Source organism: Pristiophorus japonicus, chromosome 5 (genome assembly GCF_044704955.1).
Source record: "Pristiophorus japonicus isolate sPriJap1 chromosome 5, sPriJap1.hap1, whole genome shotgun sequence".
NCBI lineage: Eukaryota > Metazoa > Chordata > Chondrichthyes > Pristiophoridae > Pristiophorus > Pristiophorus japonicus.
The window spans coordinates 25,574,437-25,589,747 of NC_091981.1; the positions used below are offsets into that span (position 1 = coordinate 25,574,437).

Genomic DNA, 15,311 nt, shown 5'->3' on the forward strand with positions numbered 1-15,311 from the left:
CCCCGCTCCATCGCGATTGCTAGTCTGAGTACCCCCACCACCAGCCTGCAATGTTTCCCAGTTGCTGAGGACAAATCCCGACGGTCCCCAGCTCCAGCCTTCTACCATTGGCTTTCCCACCTGGCAGCCAGCCAGCCTCTCAATCTGGCCGGTTGCAGGGCGGAAAACAGCATAAAAGAACGATAATGAGGTCCTGCCGCTAAATTTGGCTCTGCCTTCCCGTCCTTGCCTCCCCAGCACCCTCCCCGCCTCCACGGAAATATCGGGGCCATTGACTTTGTATCAGGAGAGATAACAACTGAACAGCCGTGCGTTTATTGGGGAATACAGTGGTGCTTTCTTAATTTTGCGTTGCATCATCTCGTCACACTGTGGACAGTGTCTTTTATATTAAATCATCTACACAGCTGAAAACTCATCTGATCAAAGATCAAACCTTCCCAACTGAAAGGAGTTCAGTGCTCGTCAAGCATGTGGGGAGACTGTGTAGTGGAGGGGTAAAATCTGTACAGTTAATACAAGAATGGATTGTAATGTTCAGTGTGATTATCACACATATTAATGCATCAATTAAATTAACAATTTAAAAAAAAAATTCGTTCAAGGGATGTGGGTGTTGCCGGCAAGGATAGCATTTATTGCCCTTCCCTAATTGCCCTTGAGAAGGTGGTGGAGAGCCGCTTTCTTCAATACAACTGAGTGGCTTGCTAGGCCATTTCACAGGGCAGTTAAGAATCAACCCCATTGCTATGGGTCTGGAGTCACACATAGGCCAGACCAGGTAAGGGCAGCAGATTTCCTTCCCTTAAGGATATTAGTGAACCAGATGGGTTTTTACGACAATCCGGTAGTTTCATGGTCCCCATTACTGATCCTAGCTTTCTATTCCAGATTTAGTTAACTGAATTTAATTTCCCCAGCTGCTGTGATGGGATTTGAACTCATGTCCTTGGATTATTAGTCCAGGCCTCTAAATTACTAGTCCAGTAACATAACCACTATGTATCAATTAAAAATATGACTAATCCTGTAGATGGACAGTGAAAGGGCTCTTCTGTACTCTCAATTTTATTTATGAGATGAGACAGCTCTAAATATTTTCATTAACACATACCACTTAAACCCAGATGAATGCAGTTGGCCATCACTCTTGCAGCGCTGTTGTTAGAATTTGTTAGTGATACAAATGTGGGAGTGTTTCTTTAAATAAAAATTGCATGAACTATATTTTTGTTTTTTAATTGTGTGTGTGTCTTTAACTGTTTATTACAGTGGACGATTTGGACAAGTACACAAATGCATAGAAAAAGCTACAGGTCTTACCTTAGCAGCCAAAATTATTAAAACCAGGGCAGCAAAGCAGAAGGTATAGTCATTCCAGATAATATTAATCCTTTACCATAGACATTATTTGAGATCTTTGAGATATTATACAGGTTGTTATTGGTTAACAGGAGGAAGTAAAGAATGAGATCCAAGTCATGAATCAGCTGAATCACACAAACCTCATCCAGCTGTACGATGCTTTCGAATCAAAGAATGACATCATTCTGATCATGGAATAGTAAGTACCATCAATTCAGCTGCTGGTAAGCCTCAGTTAAAGTGGCAATTTGCAGAAGCTTATTTGCAACAATATGCTTACAGATGTGATGGCAGGCTCAAATGTGCGATCCTAACATTGACTGTACCTGCTCTAGGGTTGCCAACCCTCCAGGCTTGTCCTGGAGTCTCCAGGAATTGGAGATTGATTTCCAGGACATGGTTGCGAGCAGCCCAGAAGAAAAATCATTGGGGCATTAGAAGAATTGTGTGCGTTTAAAAACTCTCTTTGAATACTTTCGATTCTTAGTTTAAAAAATACACTTGGAGATGGGAAAAAGGGGTGTTTGACCGAAGTTAGAATCATCCAGTCGAGTCTGTTCGCTTCTCAGTTGGCGTGGGAAGGCGGGGCACTGCGAGGATGGACATGTTGGTGGACCAAAGGTGGAGGCAGGGCAGTGGGAGATGGGAGGTCATGTGATTAAACCAACCCTAATCTGCCCTGCTGTTTATTTGTGTCTAAAATGCAGAACCAAATGAAACTTCATCACAAAACGCCTCAGTGGACAATGCAACAGAGCTTCAGCCCAGTTGTTCGAGCAATCCAACAACTTAACCGGACCAAAAAATATCACTCTATTCATTATGGACTACGTAGATTGTCACTACAATATCTTTTTAATTAGCCTGCATTGAAAGAAGGAATGGATGATTCTTAACCGATCAAAAACCCCTTTATTTGAAGCTTTTCATGCCCTGGACATTCCCAAATCCCAGACAAATAATTACTTATTAATTATAGTCAGCGTTCTTATGTAAGCAAATCCAGCAGCTAGTTTGCGCACAAGTTCCCACAAATAACAATGTGACTGATTAATCTGAATTAGTGGTGTTGGTTGAAGGGTAACTGTTGGCCAGGACCCCAGGAGAATTCTACAGTTTTTTTTGGAATCTTTTATGCCCATCTGAACAGGCAAGTCAGACCTTGGTTTAACGTCTCATCCAAAAGACTGCACTTCTGACAGTGCAGCACTCCCTGCAATGTTCCCCGTAATTGTTTTCTGGGTTGAGTGGCCCCTTTAACGGGCTGCGTGGCCCATTCAAAAGTCTGCGGCTGCACATTGTTTTCAATTTAAAATCTGACTCACTGGTTGTGCGAGACCTCTGGAGCATTGCGCAGCTTAAAGGGAACATTGTCCCACTGGAGTTTCGGCCTAGTTTATGTGCTCAAGTCTTGAAGTGAGCCTTTAGCCCAAGTCTTCAAACTGTGGGAAGCCTGCTAACAGTGAAATCTCTAATGATAAAGGACCAGTGATTGTGAGCTTTACTGAAAAACTGCTGGATGAATTCAGTATTCTTTGTTTTAAATCTTGTTACACAGAAGGGTATTTCATTCATAGACTAAGTTACTTTCAGTGAGCAATGACCATTCACCGTTAAGTCATTAGCAATCAGGGAATTAACAGCAGTAACGATTAGTATTGCCCTACCCTCAGGATTGCCCTGGACTCTCTAGGAATTGAAGGTTAATCTCGAGGACTTTGCTGCAAGCCACTCAGGAGAAAGATCATCGGGGATTTAAAAAATTGTGTTTTTTTTTCATTTTCTTTTTATTTATTATTTATAAAAATATTGGCTGAAAATCGCAACGGGCGGGCCTGGGGCAGTAAAAGGGCAGGCAATTACAAAAAACTTCCAGTATACACTGGGTGGGAGATAAATTCGGCTGCTTAGTACCTCCCATTAGCACCTGCGGAGGGGGGGGGCGGTAATGGGGCGCTAAGGGGTTACCGATCAGGCGTGGCTAAATCAGCGATGCCCGCAAACTTCCCTGGCAATTTTGCGCTGGCACTAACACTTACCGCCTCACTCTGTAGCTCCCCGTAGATTGTGACATCATCCGGTGTGCAGTGGTCCATTACCACCGCGGATGCAATATTCGCTCCCGACCCCTGCAGCATTGCCAGGCGTCAACAATGGCAGCTACAGGTGGCGTTGTCACCTTGCCAGGCTGCTTGGGGAGCGCTAATTAAAGGCAATAGTGGTCAGGTAGGGCAAAAATTGTTATTCTCCCCAGTCTGGTGTCTTTTTTTGGTTTTTTTTGCACTCCGCAATTCTATCAGCCCTGCACTCTCTTAGAGCGCTTGGGGCTCTTATGTACCTAGCGCAGGTCCCGTGGCCCAACATGGACATTGAATTAAACCAACATTGGCCCTTCCCTTTAAGTGAGGGAAGAAGCCTCCAAAGACTGCAACGCTGCACGGAACATTGTGCAGCGCTCTGCTGCTACCGTCCCCTTCACTCCCTTAGCACTCTAAGGAAAGTGATGGCGCTTGATTTAGTGCTCCGCTTCCCTCTTGGAGCGCTAAAACGGAAGTTCCCATCAGCTTCAGATGTTTACTGCCCACCGATACTTTTGTGCTCCCACAAGAGTTGGCGCTCCAAATGGGACGCTACACAATTTCTCGCCCAATGTGTCTTACCAGAATGAATCAAATTACTTAAGGTTGGAAAGTAGCGGGATGGCCATTATAATGAGGTTTTAATTGGACACTTGTGTATCGAGGCCTTATTCTGATCAGTGAATAACTACATTCATCCCATTAAACTGAATAAGATTCAGAAAGAAGACAATCTGTGTACTGATCAGTCAATCATTCAAGAATTCTCCACCTTCTGACACAAAATGATCACAGGATATTATTCAATAAATTGTAAGAGAGATTAAGCCTGTGCTTTTTATTCTTTTCCTACAGTATCAATGGCGGGGAACTATTTGATAGGATCATAGATGAAAACTACAATTTAACAGAAATGGACACAATTCTATTTGTGAGACAGATTTGTGAAGGACTTCAATATATGCATCAGATGTATATTCTTCATCTGGACCTGAAGGTAAAGCCGATCTTTGGGAACTCCCTTGTGTGTAAGGTGAAATTATGTCGTTTATCTAAAGAAAAGCAATTGTAATAACATTGAATTGTAAATGCTTAACATTGCTACTTGAGAGCAATAAATATTTACTTTCCCTGTATCTGGGAGGTAAGCATTCCCCAGATGCAAGGAAGAGGAACAAGGGGAACAGACCCATATGTGGGGTCTCCATCCCCATAGCATTGCCCAAGTGTTTCCTGAGGTTTCCCTGATAGGGGTACTAGGTGCTGGCCCAGGTCATCAAAGAGAGGTCCACGAGGGTCTTCGAAAGGCATTGGGCCATCCGCCAGAGAGCTTGCACGCAATGTCGGAAAGCACAGGAGAGTCTAGCTCCATCCTGTGCTATCTTCGTGCACGGCATTGGAACCATGCAGCCAAATATGAGTGAGTGGAAACTGCAGGGGACCCAAAGCGACGGAGCCTTTGATAGCAGCTCTGACAACAACAACTTGCATTTATATAGTGCCTTTACTGTAGTAAAATGTCCAAAGATGCTCAGATGTTGCCATCTTGGCTCTGAGGTCCAGCAGCTCCTATGACTTGCAAAGTCTGAAGGAGAGTGTGAGTAGGAGATTCACGAGCCTCCCAGCAGGTCTGCCCTCTGCTCTGACAGCAGCGGGAGTGCTAAGGCTCAGCTCCCTGAAAATGGCATTAGCTGCGTGGCAGAGGCACTGGTTGTCCTTTCAACAGTACACCTACTCCCCTGCCAAACTCTGAATCAGTGCCCCTGTTAGTGCCAGACAGCCAGCTGAGCCAGACTGCTAAAGTTCGTGGCCAATTTCACCAGCTTTTTATTTCATTATTTAAAAAAAAAAATGAATTCAAATTCTCAAATTGCCATGGTGGAATTTGAGCTCACATTCTCGGGATTACTAGTTGAGTAACATACAAACATACGAACAATGACGGACAGCTAAAGACCATCTGGTCCATCAAGCCTGTCCCACACAATTGCAATACCTTGTGTATTACAACATATACACTCCACCCCACCCGAAACCATGTGATCTCCTGGGAGAGGCAAAAAAAAACAGATAAAAAACACAGGCCAATTTGGGGGAAAAAATCTGGGAAATTCCTCTCCGACCCATCTAGGCGATCGAAGCTAGTCCAGGAGATCACTCTGGCCATTAAATTTCCTGCAGTACCTACCTTCCGTAAGGTGAGCTCCGTCGCAGCCAGAAACAAATCCAGCTTTTGCTTAACCACAACTCTACCCAATTTTCCGTACTCAGTTCGCTAGCATAACCTCGTGTGTAGATTTGGACAGCTCAGAAAAGCACAGAAGTGGAAAATTGTATAAAAACAAAATCAGAAAATAATTAAACGGTAGTGTGACAACAGTGGTAGAAAAGATCAGACAGCCTTGGGAGAGCCCCCAAATCATGTCAACCTATTATAAGCCTTTTCCAAGGCTGAAGTGGGAGGGTAATATAAAGAGACAGAACAATCAGTGCAGATATAGAAACATAGAAAATAGGTGCAGGAGTAAGCCATTTGGCCCTTCAAGCCTGCACCACCATTCAATATGATCATGGCTGATCATGCAACTTTAGTACTCCATTCCTGCTTTCTCTCCATACCCTTTGATCCCTTTAGCCATAAGGGCCACATCTAACTCCCTTTTGAATATATCTAACGAACTGGCCTCAACAACTTTCTGTATTAGAGAATATGTGTCTGCAGGCAAGTGTTGGAACAGCCCAGCACTGAACCCCTGCTTGATGGATGCTGAAACTGAGGTGGGGTTGCATGAGCTGGTTGTAAGAACCATTGCCTGGTTGGAAGTGAAACCAAGTTTCAGACCACAGCTGGCCATTATTGCCACTTTATGCGGCAGCCCCAAGCTGCACGGCAGCTGCATGTGTCATTGCACTCAGATGGCATAACACCACACCTGCCTCTCCGCTGACACAATCTCTCGGACATTGCCAGGTGGGTGTGCCAAGCTGTTGGGAGACTACCCTGTCTAGGGAGTCTCATTCTGCCTCTCTCTGGAATCAGGCTGAGTACTGCAATTCATTTTGAATCCAAAGGAGATACACTTGCTTTGGGAAAGGTACAGAAGAGAGCTATAACTCTATTCCCAGTGGTAAATGGGGACAAGGAAAGTTTAGGGATGATTACACTGTAGAGTCGCTGCTGAGCTGATGGTTGGGAATTTAGTAGGAGAGGTAGTAGTATGGAACAAAGGTGATTAAGCATATAAATCTTAAATAATATACTGTATCATCAATAACAAGACCTTATATTTATATAGCGCCTTTAACTGCCTGTGTTCTAACTCGTACTAAGTCCCGCTCACCCATCACCCCTGTGCTCGCTGACCTGCATTGGCTCTCGATTTCAAAATTCTCAACCTTGTTTTCAAATCCCTCCATGGCCTCGCCCCTCCCTATCTCTGCAATTTCCTTCAGCCCCACAACCACCCGAGTGTCTGCGCTCCTCTAATACTGCCCTCTTGAGCAACACTGATTATAATCGCTCAACCATTGGTGGCCGTACCTTCTGTTGCCTAGGCCCTGCGTGGACAATACCAAGGGAAGGTGCAGCTCGGGCCAATAGCGAGGCTGTGAGGTCGTGAGACTCACATTGCGTACTATGAATTCCACATAGAGAGAGTCCTGTGGGAAGGAGGTGGGAAGGAGGACAGTAGGAGTTTGTGTGTATGTAATGGCACATGCGGCGGAGCCTGGTCTCCAGTTGTCTTGGATCCCCTTGTCACTGGACCAAGACCTTGCGCCGTCAAGCCCATGTGGTGGCTGGTGTGCAACGGCCACCCCACGTTAAAAGAATTCATTAACAGACACTTTCCACCATTTCAAATGAGTTCATCAGTCACCTGAGTACTCATTTTTATTGTGGAGGCAAGTCATCCTCGACCCTGAGGGACTGCCTATGATGATGATGATGCCTAAGCCCTAAGCTCTGGAATTCCCTGCCTAAACCTCTCCGCCTCTCTACCTCTCTTTCCTCCTTCAAGATGCTGCTTGCCCTGATTTCTTCTTATGTGGCTGGGTGTCAAACTTTTTCATCTCATTATACTCCTGTGAACCGCCTTGGGACGTTTCACTGTGTTAAAGGTGCTATATAAATACAAGTTGTTGTTGTAATAAAACATCCCAAAGCATTTCTCAGGAGTGCTATCTAAAAAAAACATTGACACCGAGCCATATAAGGGGATGTTAGGGCAGATGACCAAAAGCTTGGCTGAAGAGATAGGTATCAAGGGATGTGGAGCAAAGGTGGAGTTGAGATACAGATCAGCCATGATTTAAGTGAATGGCAGAACTGGGGGTTGAATGGTCTGCATCTGTTCCCATGTTCTTATAGATACATTACTTCTAAGTATACCAATATACGACCAGAGAACATAAATGGAATTTAGTGAAAAGTACATTTAAAACAGATATATTAGCAAAAGCTTTTTTGCTCATGGTGATAAATGTTGGGATTAATCTATCAAGGAACGGAAGGGGACCAAAACATTGCATAATTTAAAGTCCATTTAGAATGGGCGAGTTAATGTAGCGGAGGGGTAAGCTTTGATGGGTCAAATCTCTTTTTCACATCCTTGATTTTTTAATCTGTTCTAAATTTTCAGCCTGAGAATATTTTGTGTGTTAACCGGGAAGCTAATCAAGTGAAGATAATCGACTTTGGCTTGGCAAGAAGGTAACACACATGTATTTGTGGATAATTGATCCTCGTTTTATTTTTATACAACCTGCATAAGGTACATGTTTCAACATTTGTGAAGGAAATAACAAAAAGCTGCAATGTGAAGCATTGTTTCAAGTGGTGAGGATATCAGCTGGCACTGGATGCAGTCTGCTGACAGTGAGAAAACATCAGTGTTCTCAAATTCGTTTTTGTTAATAATTGCTTCAAGAGTTTTAAAAAGAAAACAAATGCCCCAAAGAGTTAGCGTAAGCCACATCATTACTTCAATATTTTTTTTATTAAATTCTAATCGGCTCAATAAATACTTCAAGAGGAATCATTCTGAACCCCATCTTTTTTCAATTAAAATTTAAAAGTTTTGCATGTGAGAATGACAAACTTACCCAGGTTTATCCCATCCTCTTGGTGCCTTTTCAAATTGACTGACTCAGCATATGGTCCGGTTGTCATTCAATACCACATTGCGTTGGTTAGTGTGATTGGCTGATGAACCATTGCATTTTACAAAATGGTCATGCCGTTGTTTTTGGTGAGATATTAGCAAGCAATATAATGATTATTTGCTAACTACTTATATTGTAGCATAATATATGTTCAGCTATTTCTTTAAACTCTGGGACAATTAAAGCTGAGGTGGATTTTATTGAATTATATAAGAGCTGTTGTCCAAGTGATTGCCATGACCATTGGTGACAGCAAAAGATATTTCAACAAGGTGGTTTGATAAGTATAATTTTGTTGGCTTGTTAAAAATACTGGCCCAGGTTTTGCTAGAGCGGGGCATCTCGAGGCATTAGACTAATGGCCCATTAGTTCAACTTTTTCGCTTCCGCTTTAGCTCTAATGTTTTGCCCTGTAAGTTGCTGGAAGTGTGAGGGTGATGGGGCATCTGGGACCTTGGTGGACGATGAGATCATCAGTCTACTCCTTAACCAATGCGCTTTAAGGATTGAGAAAGAAACAGGAACGACAGAAAAGGAAATAATGTGAATTAGAGTCAAATCAGGTACAGGAAGAGAAATAAAGAGAGGGAAAGAAAGTTTGGATTAAGAGAGAAAAATAAAAGGGACGAAAAGGAAAAAATAACAACATTTCAACGTTAAAAATCTCTAACAACAATTTACTACCTACAGGAATGAGACTCCACAGTTTAAGTTGTTCCCTTTCTGGGCCAGAGAGGTTGATTGACAGTGCAGGTGCATAAATCTCCTCATTAAAAAGGTACTCACGCTGTTAAGTACCAGCCCTAACTTTCTGTGCGAGTTTATTTGGCAATTAATGCACAAATTTAGCAACTTCATGGAACTCATGGGGAGATTAAGGGGGAACTGCCATTTATCAAGACTATCGACGGAGAGGCACAAATCGCCCAGCAGCTTGTGGCGATTCACAATTCACAAGAATAACTCTTTCTCACCACAACTTGCTTATCGATTGATACATTAATAACAGTGAGCGCCATTAAACTCGCCTTTATTTTGGCAGCAAATTCTGAGACAATAATACTGAGAAAATCTTGTATCAATCCCAGTTCACAAAATCACCATTTTGCATGTACCTATGTATGAATCCGACAGTTGTCTTTGCTCAAATAGTACAATATTGTTCTCTTCTCCCTTTGCCTCTGCAAAAATGTGTGGAAGTCAGGGAGAAAAAAATTCAGATCTTAATCTTGAATTTAGGTGTTGGTACTGTCATGTTAATAATGAGTGGATATAGGTGAAAAAGGCAGCTTAACCTAAGATTTTGTTTATTCTGTTAGATACAAACCAAGAGAAAAACTAAAAATAAACTTTGGAACTCCAGAATTCCTTGCTCCCGAAGTTGTGAATTATGACTTTGTTTCATTTCCTACGGATATGTGGAGCCTTGGGGTAATTGCTTATATGTTGTAAGTATACGATTGAAGCTTAAATAATTTTTTGGGGGGTGAAGGGGAAATTGGAAGATTTATGAATATCTATTTGTTTAGTTCTTGCCTTCCTGTCTAAAGGTTTTTCTCAAAATCGCCTCTTGTAACGTGAACCCCAAATATCACAAGGATATCATCATCATCATCATAGGCAGTCCCTCGAAACGAGGATGACTTGCTTCCACGCCAAAAAGGATGTTCACAGGTGTTTCAATGATGAACCTAAAATTCCAGGTCCAGAACTACATCCTGAAGGGTGGAAGATGTCTGTGGTGGATTTTTTTTAACATGTGGTGGCCGTTGCACACCAGCCACCACGCGGGCTTGACAGAGCCAAATCTTGGTCCAGTGGCAAGGGTTATCCAAGACGACTGGAGACCTGCTCTGCTGCATGGACCTAGTGCACACACATATCGCAGTGTGGGCTGGCCCGTGCTGCCCCAGGGCCCCAAACTCACCCCTATCCTAAGGATATATATATGTGGGGGAAGCCATTTTGCCCATCTAGCCCACCCTTCTATGGAAATTTACAATGACACCTCCCCATCACAACATTCAACTGCCTCTTGAATGATTCCAGAATCTCGGACCCTTCCGGGTATTACTCACTCTTCTGCAATCCAACTCTGAACTTGCCCGTTAACAGTTTCTATCTATGTCCCCTTGTCTTGCATTGGAAAGTGCAAGCTGTGATACAGGGCTGTAGGGCATTCGAGAGGTAGCCTGTAGTTTGGCCATGGAGGGATTTGTAGGTGCAGACAAGAATGTTGAAGTCAGTGCAGCGAGGGTAGTGAACCAATGCAGATCATGAGGATAGGGGTGAGAGGTGACTGGACCATAGTGTGGGATAGGATGTGGGCAGCGGGCTTCTGGATGAGTAAAGGTTGTGTAGGCTGAAGCCCGGGAGGCTGGCACGAAGAACATTGAAAACAGAATCACAAACCTGTTCTTTATAAATATATCGACAGTTTAGTTACTCACCATGCTGGGAGCAAGCATTGCGTCTCCATAATGTTTTAATATTTTCAAAATGTGCCAATCCAACTTCAGGATTCTGAGCCATTAATACTGTCACCTAAGTGCTAGCTTTCATAAACATTCCCAAACACTTTAACTCACCAATTGCTACCTCAGTACTTTTCATCAGACACTTCTCACTATGAGTTAGTGGAAGTCTATGTTTAGTGGATTGGTCACAGCCATAACTTTGTTGGTATATCTCCTCTCTGAATCTACTTGAAAAAAAACACTTTTCCACTGCACTTCTGACTGTTTTGACCCATGTTAAGGTGTAATTCCACAGCTGGCTACCCCGGCTCCTTACTCAAGTCCCCGTTCTTCATCCATCAACCTAGTCAGTGAGGCCCGTTTTTTAACAGCCCCTCACTCAGCGAGATTGGTAGGTGGGAGGAGTTAAAATCCAGCTCCAACCCACCACATTCCCAGCTGCTGTAATGTTTATGACGCCGAATCATTCCATCGACTTGTCTCCCACAAGGCAGACAAGGGCCTACTTAATATTTAAGCATAATATCAACTTGAAGTCCGATATTAACTGGAAGCCTCCTCTTTAACCTCCATTTTGTTTTGAACTCTATCTAGTCGGGTTTTACAGACTTCGTAAAACCTGGCAGTTACAGTAAGACGAGGATTGCTGCATCCAGGAGGGACATGCCTTTACACCTACATCCTGGATCCAGGGTCCCTGCCTAACCCACCCATTGTGATCAGAGACCACCTCTCCCCTTCCTCCCCCCACCCCGACAAGGCCTCCGATCACCTTTCTGGACCCCCCCACACTGCATTGATGATCCTGAGGCCGGCCCGATCTCTTGCCTCCACCCCCCCTCTCCCAGTCCGTCGACAGTCCCGATGTCTTGCTTCCTGTAGTGTCTCTGCACCTTGTTACAAACTCACACGAGGCATGTATGTATCAGACACGGTCACTCTGTGACCGTCCTTTATTCCCAGAACCAAGGAGTGCTGACCTTGGGTGGGACCTCCCCTTTTATACCTGGAAACCCAGGTGAGGAGTGTCTCCCACAAGCTCACCCCCTGTGGTCAGGGTGTGCATTTCAGGGGTACAGGTACAGTGTGCATGAGTTACAGTTACATACCCCCTCCCCACCTGGTCCCTTGATGGCCCTGATCTCCTGCTTCAGCCCCCATGCCCTCCACGCCCCCCACTCCCACCTCCGCTCCTCCAGAGGCCAGCACCAGCCCCCACCCGATCCCTCCCTCCCTCCCCTGTGCGGCCTAGTGCCACAGGCCTACCTGCCCGCAGCCAGCCAGCCTCTCCATCTGGCTAGCTGTATCTGGGAAGAAGAGTCTTCAGATGCAAATCAAGCTCTGCCGTTGAAGTCGGCAGTGCCTGCAAGAATTTGGTTCTCCCAGGTTTCTGCCCACCGTCAGAGCCCCCCAACCCCACTCTAACCTGCCTTCCGCTTGAAAATCCAGCCCAAAGCTGTAATTGGTTTCGTCAATGCCTCACGCTCCGCTTCTGCTTAATTAACTTCTCACTTTCTCTGCACACCATATTGCCACTGCAGGAGCAGTCTTGCAGAACCTGTCTGGATGATCAGCATGCCTGAGGAAAGCAGTTGACAGTTAAAAGTGTTGGGTATAATTGGAAAGCAGTAGTTCACGTATAAATTGTTGTAACTTTAAGGGAATTATCACAGCCACCAATTCATATGTTTGCATTGAACATGTTGTGTGTGTTTGTAATTTTATTACCGTGGTTAGATAAAAGATAATGGGGCAGAGGACACAGCAGGAGTGCATCCGTTGATGCTCTCCAACAGTTACCACCACCCCCCCCCCGCAACCCCGTCAGAGTTATCAGGGTCAGTGAGAGGGCATCTCACTTGCATGGAGCTGCTTACCCGCAGCTGTAAACGCTTGTGAATGGGGTCAGATGCTAAAATCTTTGAAAAGAAATATTTGGCAACTTGGCTTCTTTTGAACAGGAAGGGCCACTGTGCGGCAGAATTCTAAAAGGACAAAGGGTGTTAAAAAAACAAGCCTGAAGGCTTTGTGTCTTAATGCAAGGAGTATCCGCAATAAGGTGGATGAATTAACTGTGCAAATAGATGTTAACAAATATGATGTGATTGGGATTACGGAGACGTGGCTCCAGGATGATCAGGGCTGGGAACTCAACATCCAGGGGTATTCAACATTCAGGAAGGATAGAATAAAAGGAAAAGGAGGTGGGGTAGCATTGCTGGTTAAAGAGGAGATTAATGCAATAGTTAGGAAAGACATTAGCTTGGATGATGTGGAATCTATATGGGTAGAGCTGCAGAACACCAAAGGGCAAAAATCGTTAGTGGGAGTTGTGTACAGACCTCCAAACAGTAGTAGTGATGTTCGGGAGGGCATCAAACAGGAAATTAGGGGTGCATGCAATAAAGGTGCAGCAGTTATAATGGGTGACTTTAATATGCACATAGATTGGGCTAGCCAAACTGGAAGCAATACGGTGGAGGAGGATTTCCTGGAGTGCATAAGGGATGGTTTTCTAGACCAGTATGTCGAGGAACCAACTATGGGGGAGGCCATCTTAGACTGGGTGTTGTGTAATGAGAGAGGACTAATTAGCAATCTCATTGTGCGAGGCCCCTTGGGGAAGAGTGATCATAATATGGTGGAATTCTGCATTAGGATGGAGAATGATACAGTTAATTCAGAGACCATGGTCCAGAACTTAAAGAAGGGTAACTTTGAAGGTATGAGGCGTGAATTGGCTAGGATAGATTGGCGAATGATACTTAAGGGGTTGACTGTGGATGGGCAATGGCAGACATTTAGAGACCGCATGGATGAATTACAACAATTGTACATTCCTGTCTGGCGTAAAAATAAAAAAGGGAAGGTGGCTCAACCGTGGCTATCTAGGGAAATCAGGGATAGTATTAAAGCCAAGGAAGTGGCATACAAATTGGCCAGAAATAGCAGCGAACCTGGGGACTGGGAGAAATTTAGAACTCAGCAGAGGAGGACAAAGGGTTTGATTAGGGCAGGGAAAATGGAGTACGAGAAGAAGCTTGCAGGGAACATTAAGGCGGATTGCAAAAGTTTCTGTAGGTATGTAAAGAGAAAAAGGTTAGTAAAGACAAACGTAGGTCCCCTGCAGTCAGAATCAGGGGAAGTCATAACGGGGAACAAAGAAATGGCAAACCAATTGAACAAGTACTTTGGTTCAGTATTCACTAAGGAGGACACAAACAACCTTCCGGATATAAAAGGGGTCAGAGGGTCTAGTAAGGAGGGGGAACTGAGGGAAATCTTTATTAGTCGGGAAATTGTGTTGGGGAAATTGATGGGATTGAAGGCCGATAAATCCCCAGGGCCTGATGGACTGTATCCTAGAGTACTTAAGGAGGTGGCCTTGGAAATAGCGGATGCATTGACAGTCATTTTCCAACATTCCATTGACTCTGGATCAGTTCCTATCGAGTGGAGGGTAGCCAATGTAACCCCACTTTTTAAAAAAGGAGGGAGAGAAAACAGGGAATTATAGACCGGTCAGCCTGACCTCAGTAGTGGGTAAAATGATGGAATCAATTATTAAGGATGTCATAGCAGCGCATTTGGAAAATGGTGACATGATAGGTCCAAGTCAGCATGGATTTGTGAAGGGGAAATCATGCTTGACAAATCTTCTGGAATTTTTTGAGCATGTTTCCAGTAAAGTGGACAAAGGAGAGCCAGTTGATGTGGTATATTTGGACTTTCAGAAGGCTTTCGACAAGGTCCCACACAAGAGATTAATGTGCAAAGTTAAAGCACATGGGATTGGGGGTAGTGTGCTGACATGGATTGAGAACTGGTTGTCAGACAGGAAGCAAAGAGTAGGAGTAAATGGGTACTTTTCAGAATGGCAGGCAGTGACTAGTGGGGTACCGCAAGGTTCTGTGCTGGGGCCCCAGCTGTTTACATTGTACATTAATGATTTAGACGAGGGGATTAAATGTAGTATCTCCAAATTTGCGGATGACACTAAGTTGGGTGGCAGTGTGAGCTGCGAGGAGGATGCTATGAGGCTGCAGAGTGACTTGGATAGGTTAGGTGAGTGGGCAGATGCATGGCAGATGAAGTATAATGTGGATAAATGTGAGGTTATCCACTTTGGTGGTAAAAACAGAGAGACAGACTATTATCTGAATGGTGACAGATTAGGAAAAGGGAAGGTGCAACGAGACCTGGGTGTCATGGTACATCAGTCATTGAA

General features: G+C 44.2%; 1 protein-coding gene across 3 annotated transcripts in view; it reads left to right on the forward strand.

Annotated features, from left to right (window-relative positions):
* Positions 1 to 15,311, forward strand: part of LOC139264271 (myosin light chain kinase 2, skeletal/cardiac muscle-like) — a 294,184-nt gene that overhangs the window by 149,372 nt on the left and 129,501 nt on the right. For all 3 annotated transcript variants that reach the window (XM_070880456.1, XM_070880455.1, XM_070880454.1), the window contains exons 6-10: positions 1,273 to 1,366; positions 1,455 to 1,564; positions 4,299 to 4,440; positions 8,084 to 8,154; positions 9,926 to 10,054. In XM_070880456.1, coding sequence (XP_070736557.1) covers positions 1,273 to 1,366; positions 1,455 to 1,564; positions 4,299 to 4,440; positions 8,084 to 8,154; positions 9,926 to 10,054 — 546 coding nt within the window. The remainder of the gene's footprint in view (positions 1 to 1,272; positions 1,367 to 1,454; positions 1,565 to 4,298; positions 4,441 to 8,083; positions 8,155 to 9,925; positions 10,055 to 15,311) is intronic.